Source organism: Sceloporus occidentalis, unplaced genomic scaffold (assembly GCF_023333645.1).
Source record: "Sceloporus occidentalis isolate IW3139 unplaced genomic scaffold, rSceOcc1.0.p SCAF_30, whole genome shotgun sequence".
NCBI classification, from domain to species: domain Eukaryota; kingdom Metazoa; phylum Chordata; class Lepidosauria; order Squamata; family Phrynosomatidae; genus Sceloporus; species Sceloporus occidentalis.
This window is the reverse complement of record NW_028317010.1, coordinates 8,186,822-8,214,014: the sequence shown is the minus strand read 5'-3', so window position 1 is coordinate 8,214,014 and position 27,193 is coordinate 8,186,822. Positions and strand designations below refer to the sequence as shown.

The window sequence follows — 27,193 nt, the reverse complement described above, 5'->3', positions numbered from 1 at the left end:
TCACAATGATTAACACTGGAGGGAGTTGTGCCAATGAAATATGTCTCAAAGTTGAAAAGAATTCTCACTTGGGGCGTAACTCAGAGACCTTGCATTTTTTTGCTTGCATATACACTCACTGAGTGAGTGCTTGCATATACACTCACTCCTTGCTAGTACCGGTTGGACCCCCTTTTGCCTTCAGAACTGCCTTCATTCTTCTTGGCATACTTTCTACAAGGTGCTGGAAACATTCCTCAGATTTTGGCCCATATGGACATGATGGCATCACGCAGTTGCTGCAGATTTGTCGGCTGGACATCCATGATGCGAATCTCCCGTTCCACCAAATCCCAAAGGTGCTCTATTGGATTAAGATCTGGTGACTGCGGAGACCATTGGAGTTCAGTGAACTCATTGTCATGTTCCAGAAACCAGTTGGAGATGATGTGAGCTTTGTGACACGGTGCATTAAACTGCTGAAAGTAGCCACTAGAACATGGGTACACTGTGGTCATAAAGGGATGGACATGGTAGGCAATAATATTCAGGTAGGCGTAATGATGCTCAGCTGGTACTAACCAACTGACCACTGACAGGTGAAGTGAATAACACTGATAATCTTGTTATCATAGCACCTGTCAGTGGGTGGGATATATTAGGCAACAAGTGAACATTTCATCCTCAAAGTTAGAAGCAGGAAAAATGAGCAATCGTAAGGATTTGAGCAAATTTGACAAGTGCCAAATTGTGATGGTTAAACGACTGGGTCAGAACATCTCCAAAGCTGCAGATCTTGTGTGATGTTCCCGGTCTGCAATGGTCAGTACCTATCAAAAGTCGTCCAAGGAAATAAAAATTGAGAACTCACGGCCAAGGGTCATGGGCGACCAATGCCCATTGATGCATATGGGGGCAAAGGCTGGCCCTTGCGGTCAAATCCAACAGAAGAGCTAGTGTAGCTCAAAGGTTCTGATAGAAAGGTGTAGGGACACACAGTGCATCGCAGTTTGTTGCGTATGGGGCCTCCAAATTCCCCAGATCTCAATCCAATCAAGCATCTGTTGGAAGTGCTAGATGAACAAGTCAAATCCATGCAATTTACAGGACTTAAAGAATCTGCTGCTAACATCTTGGTGCCAGATACCACAGCACACCTTCAGAGGTTTAGTGGAGTCCATGCCTTGACTGGTCAGGGCTGTTTTGGTGGCAAAAGGGGGACCCAGTATTAGGCATAATGGTCATAATATTATGGGTGATCTGTGTATGTAGGAAGTTTTTTGTGCACTGGAAGACATAATCGCCATAAATAGTATATATTGAATGTGAACAGGAGAGCATTGGTTGTCCAATATTTCTCAGCACTGGGACACACTATATCAGACCTTACTTTATTAATGCTGACCCTGCATAATGAGTAATTCAGTGGATGAGGACACATTGTAGCAATCTCACTGATTTAACTATACATAATACATGACCAGCCAAGATCTCCCATCAGCAGAAGCTCACTGGGTTTGGGCTATCATAATGTCAAGTGAAGTCAGGGATTTAAAATCAGAACTCTCCTTTAAACTCACCTATAAAATATCCCTTTCATGAGTAGACAACCTTTCTTTTTATGTTTTTTATCAATATGTCAATAAGATATGAATCATTATTATTTATTTAGCAAATTTAGAGGGTATGACAAAACTAGAATTGACAGACTAAGATGGACTGTTCCATTATGTAAAGTAGAAATGTCATATTATACAAGCATGTATATATTTTATTTTAACTTTAAAGGTTTACTATATGCATGCCTTAACCTGTGATCATTTTGCATCAACTTTGTTTAATTAGGCATGAATAAAAAGTCATCCTTTTAATTTAAAATTTTCTGAAAGTGTAATATTGGAATTACATGTAACTAAGCAGTAACTAGTTATGACTCTGAAGTGAAAACAGGAGAAAATAGGTAAGCTATAGCGATTTAACAGCTACTATTAATCTTAATAATAAATATTTGTAATTTGCTCTATTGTGAGAAAAGTGGTCTGCAAAGTTAACAATAATATATGGTCAGAAAGTAGATTGAGATGTACATCAAATTGTACTTTCTCCTCTCTACCTTACTTTCATTATTCTCAATTATTAAATTCAAATATTTCTCAATTATGAATAGACTTCTAGTTAGGCACCATTAAAATGTTGAGTTAGACTTGGTAACAAAGAAGCATTGGATCACAATGGAATCTAAACATGTAATCTAAAATCTCTCTGGTTTTGTGATGAGAGATACTTAGTTATCACATTTTAAGCACTTAAACAAACATTTTGTAGATGCCAGCCTAGATTGATTGAGTACAACCAAGACTTGAATAATCCAAGATTTACCCATAAATGAACAAAATATAATCTTCTGTCTTAAATACATTTCAAACTAGTTTAATTTCTTGATGCATTCGACATTGATTTAATAAATAAGGTACAAGTAGAGTAGATGAGAAACATTTGATAACTGTCCTGACACTAAGCTTTTCAAACAACCATTTCAATTTATTGTAGTGATGAATGCTTTGCAGTCAACACAGCTGTTGATTCATAGCATACAAATATGTTCCGCTTTTTCTTTTTTTTTTTACTTTAAAAAATCTAATTTCGGAGCCTGCCAAGCGTCAGTTCTTTTCTCACGAGATTGGCCAAAGTTTCTCACGTACAGATAGTCTCATCTGTATGTAGGACCTGGCTTTATTCCCACAATGTGAACGAGTCTGGATTCTCGTGATAGTTGACGACATTCATTTTTTTAATGACATATTTATATTCTCAGTATATTTCTTCTGTGTTAAATTATCCCTCGGCTGTTTTGCTCACCCACTTCAACAGCAAAAAAAAATATGGATACATTCAAGCTACTTTGACTGTTAAAGCTGAAATGTACTTTGTTGTCTGAGACAAATTTACTTTATATCACAAGAATATTACAGACCAAACAAATATGGAAGACTTGAATATATTCTATGTTATGTTTACCCACATTTTATACACCATTCATAATTAGTATACCTCTTGCTATGAATCCAATGACCATACCTACAATATATAAAATATATATTAACTATATATAATATAAAAAAATAATTTTTATTTCAGTACAATGTTTGGTGTGATGTTTTGGTCCTCCTGAATCCTACCATAAGCTTAATGAATTGGTTACAAATAACATCTCATAACATGGAAAGATTAAAACAATTTTAAGTGTACTTCTGTATTTATCAACAGTAATGTAAAGATAATATGCATACAGCAAATGTAACATTCATTTAACTCAGGTACACAGCGAAATATAACCAAAGAAAGATCTCATCATTGCTGATAGATCCTACCCCTATCTCGTGCTTATGAGCAGTTGTTTAGTGTAGAGAATTTAATGATGTTCTAAGGACCTTCACAGACTTTCACACTGGTGTTCTTATAGCGGCACTTTGCCTATCCCTGCCCAATGTTTCTTTTCTGGTGTCAAATTCGATGTTTCTAAGCAGATATAGAAACCATTTCTAATCTGGAAATGTAATTTTTATAGCCATAATTAAGCAACCAATTACAATTTTTGTTTGGAAGTTGTGTTCCAAAGTTTTTCATGATACGGTTCATTGCTTTCAATGGTTAATTTAATTGTTTTGCACACAGGATCTTGATGTTTAAATACATTAAAACACAACATGGCATAACGTTTTCTAGCCTGTGAGGATATATTCTCTGCGTCTATTTTCTGTAGGACACTGGCCTCCTCCCTGTGTCCTTTATCCATTTTGATCACATGCTCAGTTAAAATTTCAAAGCTTTATAGGCAATTTTATTCATCCCTTATCTAACATCTTGTAGTACACTGGTGTATTATAACTCATCTTATTTGCCAATTAGAACTACTTTTATTTGATAGATTGTCCTTATCACTTCCTGACTACCTCTAGAGTAGTCTCTATTGCATCTAGAAACATGGCTAGCGCTATAAGTTTAGGTGTTTTTACTATTTTATTTAATTTTATATTTTTTAAGCAATGCTGTTATTATTTGTGGCTTCTGGTAACGGAGATAAACACAGGAACCAAAATATCTAGGTGTTTCGTGTTGGGCTTTATCTAAAGTGAATAACTATTGGGTGCATCTACCTAACTGCAAAATAGTCTATGTGAGTTGGTTAGTTGAATTTGTGAATGTTGAATTTTAGGGTGTATAAGATGTATTTTCACCCTGTATCTGGGTGGCAGATCAGTCAGTTATTCTTAATTTCATCAATTACATTGTTACATTTTCTTCTTGTTATAAATATTGTCTCAGTGGGCAATTATTATATTCCCATCAGTAAACTTGGAAAAATGGTATTTTAGAGGTCAGGGGTCCCTAGGCACATGCCAATAAACAAATAATGTGCCATTCCATCCAATGGCTCCTGGAATCCTATAGTCAGAGAGCAGCCAAACTACTAGGACATGTATAGATCTCTGTGAGATGGCTCTGCTCAGCACATCATGCAGAGTGCAGAGTTTGGAGAACAGATTACTGATAGCATAAACTATAGTTTTATTGTATATAGTGAAATGTTATGCATTCACATGAAAATCCCAAAACATCATAACTAAAGTGTGCCACGGATGAATAACCAGGCATTCATATAGTGTGTACATAGGCATCTTTAATGCACTAGGGGCTCAACATTTAAATTAAAGTCATGGAAAGAATGCAATGCCAAATACAGAAATAGAGAAAAATGGCTCATTCAGAGAATTCTGATTTCTAATAGTGAATTCTTTTAGCATTTTGGGAATGAGACATCAAAGGGTTTCCTGTTTACTTTCTAAAGAACTAAAAGAATTCTTTAAGGATGATTATTCATACAAACAGAAAAGCATGCAATTATTCCTGATGCAATATCATTCACGCCATGCTATATCTTGTCAGCCCTTATATATATTTATATCCTGATTACATATATCATACTATATAAAGACTAAAAAGAATAATTCCATAGCCATAATATAAAATTTGAATTGTTTGTACTTTTTTACATAATTTTTGTTATCATAGCGCATTCCACGTGTCACAAAGTATTTCCATCAGTTGTACCAGCCGAACGGGCATCACACATTTATCATTCCAATATACAATGTATATAATAAATGCTATACCTATGTAAACATATTTAATGCCAACATCCAAAAGTACCCTTTCATTATTGTAGTGCAGCAAAAAGAAGACATGATCCTTATAATATTCAATTGCATTTTTATTTTATTTTTTTAATTTAGCAAACATTTAAGTTTTTTTCTGTAAGGGTTCAGACATGTAGCTTGATATAAACCAATGGTTCTCAGAAGACAAAGCCAAAAAGGCTGTACCACAAACATACGTACCGACGTGTATATCATCAGTGGCTACACAGATGATTGTCCTGGATGGGGACCAGGGTTGGTCCCCCAAAAATGCTTGGAGTCTATTTTGCAGTTGCTGTTTTAATAGCTACCTATTTGCCACTAGTTTGTCTGGCAACTGTCACTATTTGCTGAACAAAATATGTATTGAACTGTACGATCACTTTTTCTTTAAACAGTAGCATTTTGGGTCATCCATGTGCAGCCTATCCCTTATATAATGTGCTGACAGTTTTAAAGCTGAATACCCATTGTATGGCGCTATGGGATATGATGAGGCTATATACAACAAGAAATAATTTAGATAATAATAATAATAATAATAAAAAATAATAATAATTCAATAATCAGGGTGTTTTGGGGCACATTGAATGACAACCCGTCAATTAGTTCATGTCACCATCTTTTTGGGGATGGGAATGTATACTCTGCTAAAGTTGTACCTACCAAGAAGACATGGCTACATTAGTAAATATCTGATGTAAGCTACATTTGAGACTTAGCCTAAAATATTTTGTGTCCTTGATCGCATTCTCCCAAACCTGCAGCATCAGTATTTCGGGATTTCGGGATAAGCAGAACATTTACCTTTAAAAAGCCCCTATGCCCTTGCATGAGTCTTCGTTCAGACAGAAGGATTGCTCTTCTGGGAGATGAGAATGCATTAAGGGGACAGATCCCTGTGAGATTGGAATAGAATATCATCAGCAAATACTCCATTGGAAAGTATGCCTGGAATGCAGTGAATGCTTCATCTAGTGGGATATATTTAAAAAAGCAAAGACCCCAAGCAGTCGTCTCCCGCAGCACAGCTTTCATCTGCTGCTTCTGGCTCTTATTTGTCTTGCTAAACCTCCCCATGGAAACAACATGACTACTGTCTGCCTCAGTGTGCATCCACCAAGGGACTGGTCTGTGTGTGAGACTGCACTCCTCTAAAGCCTATTACACAACAGGGGGGGGGGGCAGTCACATCTACCCCAGCCTGGCTCCTCACAGCACTCTGTTACAGATTTGGGCACCTGAATAGAAGAGACAAATAACTGATCAGATGTTTTGGACTTGATCCCTTTTTTTTTAATTCCTCCCCACCACTCCCCCTGCTTCTCTCCCTCCACTTCATCGTATGCTCTGACGGTGACGCTGCTTCTCTCAGCCCATGGTAAGAGCCACCCAGAGAGGAAAAGCACTGCCTGGACACCTCCTGCTTCTCCTCCTCCTCTTCCAGCCAGACCCAGGCGCTGCGAGGCACCTCTGAGACGCAGCTAAGGCTTCTTCATCAAACCAACCCCGGGAGATCTTCCCAAGGCTTTCAACACAGAACACAAGCAAAGGGGGGAGACAAGACATTTCCAAGAGAAAACATGGAGGTACCACGCCTGAGCCAACACATCAGCAGCCCCAACAGTCCCTGTGAGGAGATGATAAAGAACCTGAGCTTGGAGGCTATTCAGCTGTGCGAGAGGGACGGTAAGACGGCTCCTTTAACCCCTTGTGTGCCGCGCCCCTCTATCTCTATCCTTAATGCCCTCTTAAAAGCCCATTCATTCATTTGGTGATCTTTGTGTCTGCGGATTCCACAGAACAAAAGATCTCAGTGTGGCTCATGCTCAGCATTAGGGGGGCTTTGGTAGCCGCACCAGGCTGTATTGGGGGGGGGGGGGGGACTGCCAGCTATCGATCCTTCTGTGCCCTGCATGCTGTGGCTCTGGGGATGATTTGCATTGCAGCATTTTCAGACGATGCTTTTCCAACATGCAGTCATCCGTAACTCATCCCATCTGCCCAATATTTCAGATGCTTTTGGTCTTTTTAGGGGAAAATCTCTATATTTATAGTACAACAGCATATGTGCTATAAGGTGCATATATTAATGATAGTCTACATGTGTGTATTATAGCATGGATCCACTGAAGGCATGCACACCTTGCCTCCTTGGCATTGAGCTAGCAGTGGTCATATTTTTTAAGATATTGGGGAGGGGGGAGCTTGGTTTGTTGGGGGAAGGGAGGTTAGGAGGTGACGTTGTAATTTCAGCACCATGGACAGACGAACCTACAAGATTCTAGGCTAAGGAGACCTGGATTGCAGATCCTCTGCACTGAACTCCAAACAAATCTGCAATACTAGGGAGGGCTGGGGAAGTGATCTGTTTGTAGAATCTACATTATGAGAATATATGAATTTCAAAAGAATATTCCTTTATTTCACCAGCAATTAAAGCATCGAGTCGCGTCTGGTGCAGACGTGAGACATCTGATGGGCTTCAGTGGTTGTTGTTGCTGACTTGGGATCTTTGGGAGATCCCTGACACACCTGTGTGTGTATTTTGTGTGTGTGCAGAAAATACTATCGGTTGTAAATGGACTGATTTGCAGAATTATACGCTCTACTATATAGCCTCACCAATGCGTGTTAAAGATCCATTGTCTCTCTGCCATGTGCTGTTTGGAATTTATATACAATTATTACAAGAATACAAGTGGCATGTGGATATACTAAAGGGTTAATGACAGATTGATTTACGATTAAAACAAGGAGAAATGTGCCCGTTTGCGGCATTGATGTGTGAAATTGTGTTGTTTTTTTTTTCAAGCAAATGCATTTTCTCAAAAGGTGAACGTATTGCGCTGTAATGCAGGAGAAACTGCATGGGAACCCAAATTTCCCTCTGAGGCTGGGTTACAACAGCCTTCATTCTTCTTTCTGGTAACATGCAGTGGCAGCTCATTTGAAAACCATTTAAAGGGGTGTCATTTTTGTTTAATGCGGAATTCAGTTGCTCTGTAAAAATAAATTCATTAAAAAAGATATCATGCTTTTCCAGTGATACTTATTCCAGAAAATGTCGATTATTTTGTAGTTATTAATATTTTGACATTAACGTTATTAGTAATATTACAAATAATCTGCAGTTTATGTATTCAAAACCCAAATCTGGACTGTAACCGTGTAACAGTAAATTATTTATTTTAATTCTCTTATTCTTTCCTTTGTTGAGCAGAAATAATGTTTTAAAAAAAAAATTATATATTGCATTTTCCAACCATTAGTGATTATAGGCATGGGAAACAGTAGGGTCGTCTCAAAAAGGCTTTACTTCACAAACTCGCTCGTCTCGTAAATTATTCATTAGATGACTATGCAGAATTAAAGGAATTTATTGTTCGCATTGCGTTAAGCTTTTTTTTTTTTTTTTGGTAAATCGAAATAAATTTACGCTCGTTAATTGTGACACAAATGTCACAATTGTGACATTTAATGCATATTATATTTGTCATCTGTGTATATATTTTTAAGGCTACACAACAAACCTGGGCATGCGATATGTGAGTGCATCATTATTACAACTTTGGTGCAGAGGTCACATGAAAAACCTTAATTTGCAAGATCTTTGGATGGAGAATCAACCTTTCTGTCTGAAGATTAATGATGATCTAAAAAGCAACGTTAAATTCATTTTTATATGACTAAAGACTCTAATATAGGGCAGAAACTACACAGAAATTGCCACCCATATTGACCTGCATTGTGCGCCTAACTAGATCTCATAAATGTATATTTTAATGTCACCTTTGTGTGTATATATATATATATATATATATATATATATATATATATGTTGCCTTTATGTTGGATTAACATTTTTATTTTGTATGTGGAAATTTCGGAAATAGTCTGTCTGTTGCAAGAGGTTCGGCACGTTGGGCCCTGCTATGGATGTCTACCTGTTTCCCGTATTCTATGCCATTTATAACATATTTTACAAAATATTTCAAATTGCTGTTAAATGTACCTCCAATCATAAGGGAGGAGACCAAACACTTTTTGAGAAGCATCATAATCTCACCAGAAGAGACAGAAAATATAAGCGATTGGCAACCATTTTATGGCCGACCCCCCCTCCCCGAGTGCCACGGTTTGTGAATTTATTTGTAGCAAAAAATGCTGCTCACCATCCTACAGTTAAAGGTTTATAGGACGTCTGCTCGGACTAGATGTGGGAGTTCCATACTGAGTCTATAACTCTATTACTCATCTAAGATCTCTCGCACTGGAGCAGCAGCAGGGGGGCAAGAAACGGTATGCTCTTTAGAGTAGGTTGACTAGATATAGAGAGCAGAAAAAACAGGAGAGTGCAGCAAAAAAAGCTTTTAATTCTGTACACCCCCTGCTGTCAGAGTGGTTGGGGCTGCTCTCTTCCTATCCTTCTAGTTGGTCTCCTTCCCTTCACTCTGGCAGCTGCTCCCTCACAGGCACTGAGTCCATGCCTGGGCAGAGACACAGTTTGCATGGTACAGACAAAAAGTAGTTTATTTCAAACATGTATCGCCGATAGGATTAGTTAATATTCCAACTATTGACACTACATTTCCCATTACTTTCAGTCAGGCTAGATTTATACATTTTTCAGATAGACCGTACTTGATTGGTGAGTAAACCTAAAATAAACATTTATGTACTTTTTTATTGCAAAAGTTACTAAAAGATGTCTGCTATAAAAATATGGCCACAAATGCCTTCAAATATAAAGTATGCCCTCCTTTTGTGGATTGGATAAATCTGCCTTCGCTCATTTTTTTATCATAAAAGAGCAGAATTAAAAGTCACATATTAGTTGCACAGCATAATCACACAAATAGAACGTAAAGCAGATCTTTGAAATTAGTAAATGTTAAAGATTAGATCTGCTGAATAGAAGCAATGGTCGTTTGGACTTTGTGATATCGGACCCATAGTCTTGAGGTAAAACCCTGCTTCCCGGGGTCTCTAGGTCAGTTTCTTTTTTCTCTGGACAGGGCGTCTATGTTTGGCAATGTACACTTCATGTCTATTCATATAAATTCCCTTCCCTCTTTCTCCCTAACCTCACCCTTATGTAAATCTTGCACATCGACATGTGCAGGTACTCCCGCCCCTTTCATGATGTCACAACCCAGGTATGCAAATTGTATGTACTATTGGGGACTTTCATTGCAAAAACGAGTATGGGATTTAATCAGTGGAGTGATGAAAGAATAAGGCCCAAAAAGTCTCCATATGACCCAAAGAGGAATTGATGACTAGGATGTCAGGGTTTTTCTGAAAGGTAGAATACATTTTAAAAGCAAATATGAGACATTGCTGTTTGCAATCTAACTCATTGTGCAGAGGCATGAACATACTGTATTTTAAGACAGTCTAATGTACCTGACAGCCCCTGTAAAGAAAAATGCATATCAAAGTACTATGTGAATAACCATTGATCCAAAACGGAATAAAAAAATATATAAAATTGACACAGAAGAAGCTTCCCTCCTGCTCCATGGTTGACCATTGAGCTACCATTGACATTAATGGCAGTGCTTTCCACACATGCACGCTGAGGTCTGAATAGACCCCGTCTCCAGCTTTCCCGAGACAGCACTGGAGCTAACGTGGAGGTAGGCGTATCACGCGAAGTGAGATGTGTTTGGATGAACACGTCTTCTGCGGGACATTCTGCAAAATGGTTGCTGGCTAGCGTCCACAGGCATCTATTATTGTTTCTCACTGTAATGGTTATCAGAGTTGGACTGTAGGATGACTGGATTAGTGAAGCAAACATAGTGCTTCGATGATGTTTGAAATATCTTGGCTTCTTATGCTGTGTCCGGTACTGATCTGATAACGGTTCTCCCTAATAAGCAAGATATTATAGTTACTAAAGGTTGCCTTCAAATAAATAGTCAGTACTGTCTCTGCACGTGTTTGTCTACTGACTTTGAATGTATCCTTCATCGCTTTACCCTTTCTACCTGCTATCGTCTCTAGCAAATATGATTATTTCCATTACGTCCTGTTTTAATCCACCGATTTGGAAATACTGAAGCACAACTGATTTTGATTTATCGCCGCACCCAAAGTCTTCATTGTACCGATCCAGAGATGTGTCGTGTGTAATATTCTTGTAATATCTGATGCTAAATAACCTGAATATCTGTAGCCATAACCTAGTATTTAAATCATCTTACAAAATGATTTTGGTCAGTTTATATCCAGCTGCTCCCAGCAGTGCATGTTATAAGGATTTTTTAAGAGGGTATTGGTGGACCTGCTTGTGGATTTCTGCTAAAAAGATGTTGCAAATTTATGTCCCATTCAGTGCGACTTTATGTTAATAAAAATGTGTTAAATATAAATATCTGTCAAATTATGCCTTTTTAACATTGCTTCTCTATTATTATTTTTTTTGGTTATATATTGTATATAACGTTTCTTAATTTTAGAATCTGCTGTTGCAGAATTATATCAGTCCTGAGTTAAACGGATCGGTTTCATCTAAGGGGGAGTGGGGTCAAAATAGTTATTTCTTGTGGTGTCTTACACCCATTGATGATATGAGAGTTCCAATTAGCTGTGGCGTATTTAAACCATCAAAAGTTGAAGCTCACTGAATTTAGTGATTTACAGGGAATGTACCACTTTACAGTTCTACGTACTAAATTAGCATACGCACCTAATAATTACAGATTTATATGTATGCCATGGGAAAACATATTTGAATGTCCTACAATCGATGAATTTCTTTTTGCTAAAGCTACAACATTCACAGTTTAAACATGAATGCTTTTTTAAGTACAGCTATTAATGGATTAAAGACCATTTTGACTCATTCACAAACAAGCAAGGTTAGTATTTTTGCGTTGCTAGTTGTGACCTGTTTGGAGAAACGACTTTTGTAGTACACTTTCTCAGAAAAGCAAGAGGATGCTATAGCACAACCTAAATTATCTTACATATATTTTTTTGATGGACAGAAAGGTCCTCTTAGTAGCTTCTCCAGAAGGACCATTCCAAATGTTGGTTGTTTTGAATAAGTAAAGTTTTGACCAAAGACATAGACTTCAGTTGAAGCTTATTCCAATTGTGTGGCTAACTGAGCTTTCACAACTTCTTATGCTTTTAGAATTCCAGGAATAATATGAGATTATTGACAAACCACAGCGTGGTAGCTCATATCTATTCACATCTTTACCTCTTCATTTGAGTATGTAAAGCTTGGCAGTTGTTTCAGATGATTTGGCCAAGAATGTACCATGTATACTGCTTTGAAAAGAATGTAAAAAAGTCCCAATATGTTTTGCATGTTAATGACATTGCATGTGTCACATGACCATAGGAAAACAAAAGTTGGCTTTGTTCATGTGGGAATAAAAGACGCAAAAGTTGCTAGGCAGCATCTTAAACCTCACACCAAAATAATTGCCTATCATTCCTTTAATGAAGATACATTTATTACAAGCAGTCGATCATCTGTTATTTTAGCTCAAACATCTCTTATTTTCAACAAATCTGGGGGGGATGCCAATCTATTGATTTTTCTCAATTCTTTATTTTGTTGTGTTTCGCAATATATGCTATATGATTACTATAGACATCTTTTAATTAGGACAGTTCATCGGTTGGGCTGCCTCATAGATCATGCCCCAATTCTTTATTACGACAATGTTCAATGTACGCAATGATAAAATGAACATAAAGCTTTAGATAAAGGGGATTATTTGTTTCTATTTTTTATTTTTAGTTATGTTTTACTTATTTAATTTGTTACTTGTATTATATCTTTGAATAACGGTAAATAGATAATAAAACTAGTCCTCTATTGTTTATCAAGGTAGCTGGCTCTACTATCTTTTAAAGATAGTGGTAACCTAAATATAACACTCTATGATGACTTATTATAACCACCACTTCCCAAATGGCACTGTAGTTTAACGCAATTTCCAAAGCCCCTCATTTTTTGGGGTCAGCTCTAGTAAGCGGGTTGGAAATTATGAATGCTCTTTTCAGTAGACAGAGGAAGAGAAATCCATTGTTTGACAATACAAGCTGGTGGATTTTCTCTTCACTTTCTGCATTTTTTGTTATATTAATAATGGGGGTTCGTCACTTCCAGTGTATAGAGATTTACAATAAAAATATAAAGTATGATTTGCAGAATACACATGCAGAATGTATGTAGGAAACCTTGCTTTTGAGCTTTCAGTTTGGAGGCACACAGAACCATGAGGAAGTATTGAGAGACATCTGTGTACCGAAGAGACTCAAGCCTCAGGATCCACTGTGTTCGATAGGTGGACTAAAGTGATGTTCCGAACAGCCTTATTGTGACATTGTGAACATTTTCCATCTGACCGCAGCTGAATCACCGGCCCTTTCATACCAGCTTGTTCTTTTTTGTAATGAACAACCCTTGATTCTCATGTAAGCACTCATGTAAGTTTTCATTGCAACTACCTACTACTGTCTAAACTCAAACCTGTTGATACAAAGGCACCCTAGAGATTAGTTATTGCGTACAAATGTCCAAAAAAATGGAGGGACCCCCAAAAAAACAAATGAAAACGAGGCAGGGAGCTCTAAATTTGTGTTTGCATTTAATTTCTTCTTTACTCTCTCACACACTCTCTCTATCTCTGTGTTTCCCTACTCTCTCCACTGACTGTTTCCATGTCCCTGGCTCCACTCTTAGAGGCCAAATTAATGCAGATGGATTCCCTGAGAAAGAGAGGTGCAGAAACGGTTCTCTTTCTCCGTGGATCCATCTGCATCATTCCGGCCTGTGACAGTATTTACACAAAAGGTCATAGCCATGGCGCACCCCACAGGGACGGCCTTTCCCCTGTTCCTCCAATCGGGGGAGAGGGTGCGTGCAGAGGCTCATCCCTTTGTGGAAACGCACCGAGAGGCCTGGCTACCAGGGTTGATACCGGGGAGAAGCGGACAAAGAAAAAAGACAGAAGAACAAGAGAAGAAGCTGCGGAAAAGGAGACAGGCACATGGAAGGGGTTGGCAGAAAAGGTCATTGAGGGAGAGTGAATGAGAGTGAGTGTGGGAGAGTTAGTGAGAGTGTAAGAGAACATGAGAGAGTGTAAGAGAGCATGAGTGAGTGAATGACAATGAATTTCGTTCCCAAATGGAAAAAGCCCTCTGAATTTTATCTGAACTGAAAGGGAATGCGAACTGGCAGGAAACAAAAGTCCTCCACAAATGAATAGATCAAAAATAAAATGAAAAATGAATCCGAATAATTTTTGTTCCATTTGCACGTCTACTAGATTGGCCGAAAGGTTTTTATCTGCCATTGTTATATGTTTGTATTTAACAATATGGCTAACATTCTTGTGGTCCATCAGTGTACCGGTTAACGACATGCAGTATCAGTTCTTGCTTCTAATCCAGTTGGAACTGAATTTTTCACTCCTTATCCCTGCTGTTACACAACATGTTTTATAGCTGGCAATGACAGCGGCCTTCACAATTCATTATTAGCATCACTGTAGTTGTGGTCTTTGTTTTGGTATAAGTCCTACTAAAATTATTAGCAAACCAATATGCAAAAAATGGCATTTCCAATATAGGATTTGTTACTATTAAAATAATTATTTTGATACACATCTAGTCTTTTGTTCCATTAAATCTGATTCACCCATGTCACCATTAAGATTGGTGGACCTCCAAAGGCTGATCTGCGGATCCCCAAGTAGGGTCATTATAATTTCACAGCCTGGCATTCACTCCTTACAAATAAAAAGATAAATGGAAAGGCAGATAAAAGATAATTCTGTTCAAGGGGAGGTTCTGATTTCTTAGTTCCCCACTCCCTGCCTGGACCACCAGGAGCAGGATACATTATATGGTTTTTTTTTGTATAATGCATATTCATCCCCTTCATGTAACGATTTTAAACATATTTAACCATGTCAAACATTCATTTCCCTAAAGAGAGTCCTGTGGCATTGGTAAAATATAGCTTTGAATAAATTAGCTCTTACCATTGGGATTTAGAGCACTACCAGTTCCTGGAGGCTAGAATGTCTCTCTAGTACAGTCAAACTGTCACAGAGCTTATGCGATTAAATTATTTGATGCAAGGCAAGATCCACTGCATCTCTCTACAGACATCAGATAAGCAGCGTAAGACACAGAATAACATTTATTTATAATCATTGGCTCTTCTCCATCTGGTAAAATCTATTTACGCTATCAATATTTATTTTCTATTGGTCATGAAATGTAATAGGGCAGTTGGCTATACCATACAGCCCCCCAACAAACAATGCATTTTACTTGTGTGTAAATAATACTAATAAAAGCATTTACCTTTAGGAGAAGCTGCAATGTGCTGACTCCTCTGAAGTTTAGTTTTTACTCCACTTTTGGTATTTGTGTGCAAGGGGGTCTCGCTAGACCCCTCAACTCTTGTGTCCAGCCTTGGCTGGAGTTGGTTAGTTGTCTGTATACCATGTATGTGCAAGGAAAGTAGGTGACATGTAGCCAAACATATGTTCTGCAAAGCCAAGGAGCTGATAGTGTATGTGTGTGTGGGGGGGGGGGGTTGACTTGTTCCATGCATTTGGAGAAGCAACTAACTTAAAGGTGATGCTCAGCTGTCAGGTGCATTTGATGTCTGGAGTGTCCATCTGATCTCTACATTAACAAATGTCTGAAAGTTACACTTCCACTGTGCTTAGGTGAGATCTGCTGGTTATTCAATGTTTAGAATGTAGCAAAAAGTCAACGCTACCTCCAATCTGGTTAGCTCGCTTAACTTATCAATATATTTTACCTGCACAAGGTAATATTCCATACCTCTCAACCAATACATCGTTTAATTTGGTTTGTTATAAAATGCAGACATAGTAAAATAGATAGGATGATACAGGAATTTAAAAATGTTTTGTTTATGTTTGCTTAATTGTTCCAATCCTTAATTGGGAACCCTGCTGAACTTGAGTGAGCAGTTGGTTGATACGTCATGTGTCATCAATCATGTGTACTTGGTGACTGCACACCTGACAGACTTGTCCACCTTACATTGGCATCAGATTGCTTTACATCTTTTAAGTCATTAGTTAAGACAAAGCAAGATTTTCTTTTTTATATTTATTGAATAAGTTACTTTAAAAAGATGTAACTGATAGGACTGGAAACAGAGACCTCTCGGATAGGGCAGCTTTAAGACTCAATTTTATGACGCAGAACTACATATGTATTCTCGGTAATGTAATTTGCCTTAGCATTATGCTTAGTTAACTTAGAATTCAAGGCAACTTAGCATAATGCTGTGTATGTAGTTACTAATCTAATAATAAAGGCATGAGGGTAATAAATTGTGAAGTTGCATTTTTATTTCTACTTCTCCAAATGAAACAAATGCTTTCAACTGACATCATTTATCTATATTTCTGAAACAAATCAAAATTATTTTTTTTTTGCCTTGGCGAATTGCTCATCGTTTGTCCTCATTTTATAAAGGCTAATAAAATGTTTATTGTAATGTAAATGTCTTTTCTTGTCTTCTAGCCTTTCTGCTTTGCATTTTGATTCTTAGAATGAAGGAAATGGTGTCAACATGAGAGGCACAGCTTAGAATGTTAATATTCCTTTGGCTCTCAAAGCCCTGACTCATGCGTTTTACTAAAATACACATACATCATTTTCTAATATCAATCTTGCTTACTACAAAGTCAGGCTCCCGGAATGGCAGGTACAAATGAACAAGGATCCAATATTCTGTAAAATAAGTTCTCTCGTGAGTGAAAATTAGACTTATTTTATATGAACCTAACATCACTCAAATTCAGTAGGCTATTTTCCAAAATACGTTCTCAATGTATTTTGTATTAATGTAGGGTGATTTTAGTTCGTTGACCTGCAGCACTTAGACTGCTGGGAAGTATAAATGGCCACTTCTCTTTAGTCCTTGGATTACTTTTATTGAAGGAGGATAACAGCTGACAGGTAAACATGAACATTTCAGCCTCCAGTTAGGTGGAAGGTAAGGACTACATAAATTGGATTCCGTGATTGGACTCCTTGCAAATAATACAGATAGGAGTGATTTAGAACTTATGGACCTACAGCTTAAATGTTGAGATTGAGGTTCGCTACCTTTTATATAGTGTGACATTTAGCTCAGTCCATTCCCTGGCAGTGGCCAACTTTCCCTTGCCACTTGCAGCTAGCCAAAACCATCGGCAGCAAATGATGTATAACAACTAGATGTTGGAACCAAGCTGACATTTTACTGATAATAAACAATTCTATTGTGACAATAGCATGGCAAAGATTTTAAAATATAAGCAGTGTCATGCTATGGCCTAGGTTCAGGGTGGCAGCAGTGCCCTATTGGGTAATCAAGCTCCTTGTACTGCCACTTCTCAATGGGCCAAAAAGTTTGGAGGCTCCATAGCACGTCCCTAAAGGGACTTTATGTCATATCTCAGTGCTCAAAAGGATAGAGGTGAGGACAGGGCAACTAGTTGTGCTGCCATGTTTTAGGCGTAGGGCAACATCTGAAAAAATCCTAGCAATAAAATGCATTGAGTATTATAACAGATACCACAGGCTAAAGCATTATGTCATTCCAGATATTTGGCTGGGGGTCATTAAATCCTTAAGCCCACTTATCCATAACATCCAATGGATTGAATCCAGACATAAACATATTTTATTTAATGCAGTAAATCTTCTGCGCACAGTTTGGTTGCTAATGAGATCATAATATTAGAAAGTCTGCATAGGTGTTAACACACTTTTACATGTTCATAGACGTCAATAAAATCATGGAACAAATTGAGACAAGTCAAAGGAAATCTGAACAATGTCTATATTTTGTTTGTTTATTTTTGGTTTTGTTTTTCAATGAGTCTTAGTCAAAGCATGTAAATGATCACACACATTATGCAAAACTATGCAAAATATTATACCAAACAAGAGGAAGAAAATGCAGGTAGTTTCACAGATGTAGGCTTCAATAACATCTTCTGATTTGCATATGTCTGTTGTTTAGAAAGTGAGAAGCGAAACTGAATACAGTTTAAGAACTATTCCCTGTGTTCACAGAAAAGCTCATTCATTGGATTTGTGAGGTTGGACTGGGGTCCAGATAAAGTTTCCAATAAAATATTGATTTGAACTTAGATATAATGAAATGTGAAGGATACTATTGAAAAAATAAGTTGTACTCGGTAAATCTAAACACTAGTCACATACAAAGCCTGCTGGAAATGGTTGTGTATGTAACATTAACTGCACCATCCTAATTCTCTATGCAGTCATCTCAACACCTACATTAATTATTGAGGATCTTCAAATGTGTACATTTTTAAAACATGATCTAAACCATTACTTAGTTCCTCAAACTTCCAGTTCTGTTGAAATAACCAAATACTGTAGTACAAGTTAGAAGTTGCTTATCTTTAAACATACCCATGAGTTTTCTACTTTGAGTTTACCCTTGAGTTTTCTACTTTGAGTTTACCTTTGGGTTTACTACTTTAGAAATTACTAAGTCAATGGATCCATGACCTAGAAAGCCAAAACAGGTTTTGGTTTAATATTAATTTTCTTCGCTTGTCATTGTTGCCAGATAACTTGAAGATAACTGTATGTTTTTATAAAGATAATAACAATAGAAAAATGTAAAAATAAAAAATATGTTGTACATAAACATATAATTTAAGAGACAAAGTGTGGCAATGCCAAAGATAAATCTCACCAAGATACATGTATAAAAAATGTATAAATGTGACTAGATGATTAACAAAAATAACACTGCAGAATATCTCAAATATTTCTTTAGAAATGTATAATCTCTTGATATTTATATGAAGAGTCACTAAAATCTTCATTGATGCTGTGTGGTAGAATTGCTTACAGCAGAAAATATGTGATACTAAATACCAGGGGGCAGGTAAAGCCCAGTGGCCCTGACGGCACTTTGCCCCCCACCTCACATATGCACTCGCCCACATATTTACACACACACTCATGCTAAAACACATTTACACTAACATACAGTTACACATACTCTCTATTCACTAACACACACTTACACACTCATCCCAACATACACTTACACATTTATGCTAACACATACACACTAACATATACACTTGCACTCATACGTACTTACCCCCTAACCTCACCAGCAGCTTTCTTGCTTCTCACACATACTTTTACTGCAGGGTCACATAACATAGCATTATGAGAACCCCTCTGCGCTCCCACTTCCGTAAGTGGCCTGATCCAGGTCAGAGCGGCCCTTTGGTATATCCTGGGGGGCAATTTTCCCCCTGTGCCCTGGGTCAGCCCGTCCGTACTTGTGTTCACATTTAAAGCCATGCCATGGCTCTATAATAGACCTTAAATCTAGAGTATATAAGATCCCGCTACTAGATCTGTAAGACTTATTTTTAAAACAAATGGAAACATTTTAGAATCTCTTTCAAAAAAGAAACTTGTATTTCCAGTTAAAGCACTTTAGGATATGTCCCTGTGCACCCAGTAAATGCTAAATTGCTTCTATTAAAATATGCATCTGTTCTTACACAATTAAATAAAAATATAATAGATATAGCCATCTTGAATTTATAGAATATTGGTGGGATCCTTGCTATAATTTTAAAATTTCTATAAAAATTGGTATCTCAAGTTAAATTAAGCCCCTCTGAGGTTATTCACTGAAGCGGGAGTTGACATGACAGTTTTTAAGTTCACTTACTTAACTTTGAAGGGCCAACTCCAGTGAAGAATAGGTTGGATGGCCCTTTATTAATATCAGTAATATTCTTCATGAGAGCGACCTCAGTGATTGAGCTATGCATGCTTAGAACTTCTTGCAGAGGATATAACTGGGAATGTGCCTTTATAATAGTGAACTATCCTGCAAATTTCCATTGCCAAACTGCTTTATTAAATAAACCGTGGAACTGTATTTGTAGATTTATTTCTAACATATGGACAAGAAACAGAGAAAGACCCAAATTTGTCAAATTTTGACTCCTTACCTCATGGGTGGACCATCTATATAAATGAAGCAACTAATCAATATGTACTATTCAATGAGATGATGAACTCACTTAAGGACACACAGACTTTAGAATGTATTTTAAGCGCTGTATGATTTGTACAAATCCAATACTTGAACAGTCTGCTTATTTCGGGTTGGTATATATTCTCTTTACTTTCTGTACCATGGTGTTAATTATTGTAAAATTCCTTTGCCACTAAAACAATGTTCTATTCCCTTTCATCAAGCAGCACGATCCATTTGAAAGTAACATATAAAGCAGCTGAAAGTTAAATTAATCTCAGTGGTAATCTACTGCGCGCTCAAGAAAAGTAGTCCCTTTTGGTATATTCATTGTTTAAATTATCCGTACTAATTAAAACAAAAAAAAAATCAGGGTTAATTAAAGTAATGCATCTCTTTGCAATTTTAATATCTATGTCTTAAATAAAGGTTCGATTACAAAGTATTTCTATTTTTGACTCATTTCATATAAAACCATAGTGCTTATTAACTACGTTTAACTGCCTATTGTGTACCTATCAGGAAACATAATTAGCCGGCGTCACTCTCATTACTACATAGAAATTCCATAAACAATGTGCAGAAGATATCCATATCCAGTCATCATTTAAATGCTTTACTAACCTAGAAGCAGAAATGTATGTATAATGCATACAAAAGAAGTTCCTCCTAAGACCCCCTGTTTTTATCCTCCCCTGGAGTTTCTTTATTGAAAAGAGATTTTAAGTGAAGTATAACATTCCAGTTTGCGGTTTTAACAATGCATTATGAAGGGTTAGCCCAGGAGCTTTCATGTTTAGTGAGTGAAGTTCCACTTGAGTTCTCCTTGGGTTTCATATAACAGTTCCTACAAGTGGTTATATAGGCAACTTACCATTTCAACATGGAACATATAGGGGTCACCCCCAAAACTGTTAGTAGCAGCAACTTTTACCAAGTACAGACACTTGAAAGAGACAATGAGTCAAGGTTTCATCTCACTTTGGAAGTTCAAAAGACAATAACATTAATCACCATTTACCAAGCAACGCCCATTGTATGCAATTCTGTGGGGCACACGAAACTCTAAAGTAGTGATCACTGGGAGATTTCGTTATAAAAAAAAAACTGATTTGACCATCTTCTTCAAAATCTATAGTAAGTACTCAATCAGAAGAACCATAATCTCAAGAGTAAGGGTATAGTTGGCCTTTGGTGCATAGCAGAGTCAAGCAGAAACACTATGTTACATTGGCATAAGTCTAAATCCATGTTGAATTGTTTGTATGTTGTGTTCCATCATTAATTTAATCCCACGTGTTACCAAATCACCATTAGTTTAATATATGTGGCCAGGATAGTTTAATCATTTGACATGTCCTTACTATACCTTATGACATGTTTGTCAAACCTGTGCTAACTCAAACATTAAGTTGTGGCTTAGAGGAATCCGCTTAAGAGGAAATAAATTAGCAATGCAGATATGAGAACAATTTGTTCAAGGTTTGGCACAGTGCAGCCTTCGGATATTTACATACGATCAAAGCACCCCTCTGACAGAGAATGAGTAAGATTGTATCCAAGGTATTGTAATTGCATGTAATTAAGACTTTTTTTTACACAGTTTATTAAAAATGAAGCAAATTTAGGGGAGCAAAAGGACAATTTATGCAACAAAACTATCCTTCATCCAGTCTACACTCCCCTCTTCTATAAGTGGTCAAACAAACATCAGTGGCAGTTGTACATTAGGCTTAATATTCTAACAATATTTGGATTTCGTTCATGCTAAATGTATTCATCGTGAAAAAAACATTCTTGCTGACTCGAAAGGAAAAACTTTCTTTTGGCTGATTACTCAAGCTTATTTTTCCAAGTATCAGCCATTTCCGTCTAATATTGTACCCATGCGTCTTCATTTTTAATATTTACTTATAGTATCTGCAGTCTACTATTTTGCAGGTAGTGCATTGTTAAGGTTTACTGCCCTAACTGTAGAGCTTACTCCAGTTCAAGTCGCACCACTGTTAAAACTGACCAGTCTTCAGCTCCTTACGTTTGATAAAGGATGTTGGAACCAGCTGCAGAGTAAAGACCTCTAACGCTCCTATACAGTACCCCTGGGGTGGGCTGGTTGGTTCAGGATAAATCACCCTGGAAAGTTTTTAGAAATTCTTATTTCCAAAGTAGACATGCAGCTAAGCTTTTTTAAATCCTCAGTCTCACATAATAGTAAGATTAATGGATACAATTTAATGATCAAGCTTTGTCAATGTAACCTTTAATGCATTTATCCTCTTAATATATATGTATATGGTAATGTGTGAGCTAAAACACTGTTTTATATATTTATATATATATATCCATTTCTTCCAATGCTGAGAAGTTTATGGGGAGTTTTTTACATGTTTACTACTGGTTGTTTCACATGGGGTATTAACAGTACTGGTTTTCATTCAATTCAGGACACGCATTTATCCTAAAACCTCATAGTAAAAATGCAATCACATTTTTTATAGCTTACTCAGATAGTTTTTTGCTTTAATACAGTTTTTATACTTTTATACCATGCTTATATTCTTTCTCATTGTTGTCTTCTAAAGAAAAGAAAAAAAGTTTTGGTATGCATTTTTTTTATTTGTTTAATATCTTTACTTTTTTTTCCATTATTAGTCTTCTGCTCTTTTTTATTTTTCTTAGCTTTTTTAATACATTTATGACCTATAAACGTATGGATTGCAGTGAGTGTTATCACTCACGTTGAAAAATATTAATTGACTTAAATGATCTATTCTTGTACTAAGCCAGAAGACTTTGTTGAATTGTCTAGACTGACTTAGTTCCACCCGGGCTTTGCCTATAATTCTTATATCTTAAATTCTTATCTTCTTATATGTAAAATTAAATGTAAGGAACAACTACTGAGCATTTGTAACATTTACTTGAAGGGGTGCTGGGTTAGGGGCGAGGCAGGAGTGGCAATATGGGATAAGGAAATATATATTTTTGGGTATGTTTGGGTATTATGAAAACAGAGCATATACACTGAGGCACAAAGAACTAAACATTTTTATCTAGTTTTCACGAGGTTCCACAGTGCTTGAATACTGCCCCCTACTGATTACATTATTATATACAGACCTACAACCAGCCCACATATATTTTGATAGTAGTTCATGTGATCGGTTAGCATGGGTTCTGAATAAATTAGATTCAGAATAGAGCATTTAATGGGAGTCACGATTGATAAATAAATATAGATTGCTTTAGATCCGTTTCAAAGCATTTTATAAATCTTCCAAGATTAGAGCATCAGGTTATTTTTTTCAACCAACAAAGCAAAAGATAGATATGTAATCAAGATGTGTCAGCCAAGCATGCACATGAGGGACAAGCAGAGGCATAGCAGGGTGGGGTGAAGACTGGTGGCATGTTTCTGTAATAATGTTGATTTCTTGGCAGTACTTATTAATGAGTTCTAACTGACATAACTGTGACCTTGAACTAACTCCTCTATGATTAAAGAGAGTGACACACAATTCTGGGTAGGAAAATCACGGTTATTATCACTTTGATCTTAAACCTTTCACCAGGGGAGATTTGAAACTCACACAGGTTTGGTGCTACAATTCAAGTAGTCTGCATTGCTGAGCTAGTGGCTCATTCCGCCATGGTCTTCTTTCCTATGTTAGCAAGCAGATGTATGCAGGTGGGGGTACTGCTGACATAAAGGGGAGTCGGATACAATAGGGTTGCTCTGGACCCACAGCTTTTAAAGGGTAAAAACATCAGCAACACTATGCATTATACACAGCTATCTGCTTATAATCCCGTAATGCATTTAGGGAAATGTCTGCCCCACATTCTCTTGCTTTCTACCCTTGTGTAGGAATGTATACAATGAATTGTGGACGTGTGCTCAGAGGAAGGGGCAAAATCCGAAGTAAAAAATGATAATGAAACATGGCTTAGGAAGATGATTTATTTTACTTTGCATGGGCCTTGCCATTCATTCATGTCATAGCTGCATACCTGGCGAGTATCACTTTGTAATTCCTTGATATACTTTTCTCCTGGGTACTCATAGATTTTGAAGGGTATGAGTGTATGACAGCATTCTATAGCCTAAAACAATTCTTCTAAATGACACACAAAAACGGTTCTTCTTTGGACATATGAAATGTTGGACACCATGTAAGGCATTAACGAGTGATATTGTTTTATTTTATCCGCTTCAAAAAACTTTACTTGCTCACATCTCTTTGGCAATGTTGGTACCTATTTGGAAGATTCAGCCAACTACTGACCAGTGATGAGTCTTACATCAGTAGTTAAGAAATTAAAGGAGACTATGTTAAAAGGAACCTTAGTTAAGTATCTGTAAATGGTTTGCAAGATCAGAAACATCATAATTGCGCTGTTTGGGCTTGGATGTGGTCCATGGGATCAGGGTTGGGATCCGTACTATTAAATATTTTTTTTTGTGATATTACAAAAGGTCTAGAAGGAAAATAAATCTCTTTTTGCAGATGATACAAACATTTGCAACAGTGTTGACATTCCTCAATGACTAATGACTTAAGTAACTTAGAAGAATGTAAGTTTCGTGGCAAACTAATACATAATTACATAATTTTAGATGAATATTATGTCAATGAATTAAATAGTATGCAAAATGCAATATACCCAAAACAATCACTGAAAACTATAAAAATGCATGCAGCTTACAGACAATTTCCATCCATGAGAACTTTCTAAATGAACTGACCCTTGAAATATCAGCCCTTTAATAGCCATTGTGACGATTCTGTGATGTTACTTGACAAATGTGTTAGCTAAATGGCTTTAATGCTGGTCCTTATGGAAACCTTGACTCGTCATTATTTAAAGATACACCTTATGGCGTCACCTGTATTCAAGCACCAATTATGATCACAACATAGATAGGATCACAACAGCTTGGACTGAGTCAGTTGCAGACTATGTGACCCTAAGAATCTGCCCCTTCATCCTGAGATTGGGTAAAAACCCCAAGACTTGGAAGCAAACCCTGAGAGTTCCCAGGTTTGTAGATTTCCTATAAGGTAGTGTACATAAGGTAATTTTACTTGTGCCTTTGACCCTCATATCTGCAAGTTAAAAATTAATACATTTTAGAATAAATTACCCAAAGTTAATGGTACACAGCACAATTTGTCCTGACCACCTTGACTTTTATCAATTTAATCAAAATGTTTTAACAATTTGGCTGCTGGCTATTTTTTAGCTCCAATAAACGGCTTAATTATTAACCAGCACAGTATCAATAAATTGGACCGAGTTTTATGAAAATCGTGATACTTTTTTTTTAATGCTACTTACAGTATAACAACATTTACTAGTAAATTCCAAACGTGAAAGAACATAAATCTGGCAATTAACTCTTAATAATGGTAAATAACGGAATAGAAAATGTTTTCTATCATCCAAGAAATTTGCATTTAGTTTGCATTATATATGCACCATGGCCCTTTCCTCCAATCTAAAGTTAGGACATTTTGTAGATATATAATTTTGTATATAAGAATTTTAGATACCAATTTTAGATTTCCCAACTAGTGCCACCAAAAAAAACCCAACAAATATTAATGACATGTGACAAATGAACAAAGCTACAGTTATAAGATAACATAATATAAATATTGAATTTATGTACTCTAAAAAAATATAAAATATAAGAATGAGTTACATAAAAAATAATAGAAAATCATACAAGAGAAAAAAAATTCTTTTTTTTATTTTTTTTTAATTTTTTATAAACAGAATGAAAAACAATTCAGAAAGCAAATTACCTTTAAATTATAGACCTTTCCTTCAACAGGTGTTTAAAGAAAAATTGCACTTGAATTAAAATGTCACGGTATCTCCCACTGGCTCTATACCCATTTACTGTCGAAGATAGGCAAGGGACGACCCTCATTACAATGTACAAATACACTTGAAGTCCACATGAGAAAATCTTCACCCCACAGACAGAAGTGGCCTCTTTTTTAAAGTAGGGGCCCTTAAAGCTCTACCTATAGAGATAGTAACCCCAGATAGGATATTCAGGGGTACACGTAATTTAAAAGTTGTTGATCCATGGATCAATGTGACTTCCCCTGATGACTTTGAAGTCCCCCCCCCCCCAATGAGCAAACCTGACATGTGTCTTTTATGTTTTTGGTCTAATGACCAAGAGCATAGAGATTTTTTTTTCCTGTGTCTGTTTCCACCGGAGTGAAGCATCTCAACACACACAATAACTGGCTAAGAAACCTTGTTATAGCATACCAGAAATGTGTGTGGGGGGGGGTTGTCTCAAAACCACCAGTTGGATCTGAATTTAAAATTTGTGTAAAAGTTGTGGGATGAGTTTGTTAGTTTTTGTAGAATACTTCAGCTACAGCCTTTTCATAGTAGCATTAAAAGTAATTTTAACACGTAGTGCCAGTCTTTTGTGGATACATAATGAATGAAATTGTGGAAAAATGCCCTTATGCCGGATATATATATATATATATACCGCATATATATATATATAGATATATATATACTGTACACTGATATGATAAAAGTATTACATTTACTTTTTTAAAACAGAGTTTCAAATAAGGTAGGACTAATAACACTTTTTAGTCACATATTTTTGTCAACCTGGTAGATCATTAACAAAACCTCTTGTAGGACATTACTTGTTGAAATGCATGTTTTTACACCCAGTAATTTGTGGTCCTATCATTATGGGGATTGGAAACCATTAGACGTGATTCCTCCCACTTTCTAACTTGACATTTAGTGCTTTTTTGATTGACTGATTTATTGGCTTCATTGCCCCACCTTAGTACCAGGCTTAAGATTGCACCAAGCTTTAGAATGCATGAGTTAATGTATCACTAAATTTATTTTTTCTGCATATTTTTAAATTGGTTTTAGTTTTTCTTCCTCGTCTTGTTTC

The 27,193-nt window shown here is 36.6% G+C and overlaps 1 protein-coding gene across 1 annotated transcript in view; it reads left to right on the top strand.

Annotated features, from left to right (window-relative positions):
* The first annotated feature begins 6,760 nt into the window (after window positions 1–6,760).
* LOC149299009 (phytanoyl-CoA hydroxylase-interacting protein-like) overlaps window positions 6,761–27,193 on the top strand; it is a 45,662-nt gene continuing 25,229 nt past the window's right edge. Inside the window, exon 1 of the mRNA XM_089486952.1 lies at window positions 6,761–6,866. Within this exon, the coding sequence (XP_089343078.1) occupies window positions 6,761–6,866 (106 nt within the window). The remainder of the gene's footprint in view (window positions 6,867–27,193) is intronic.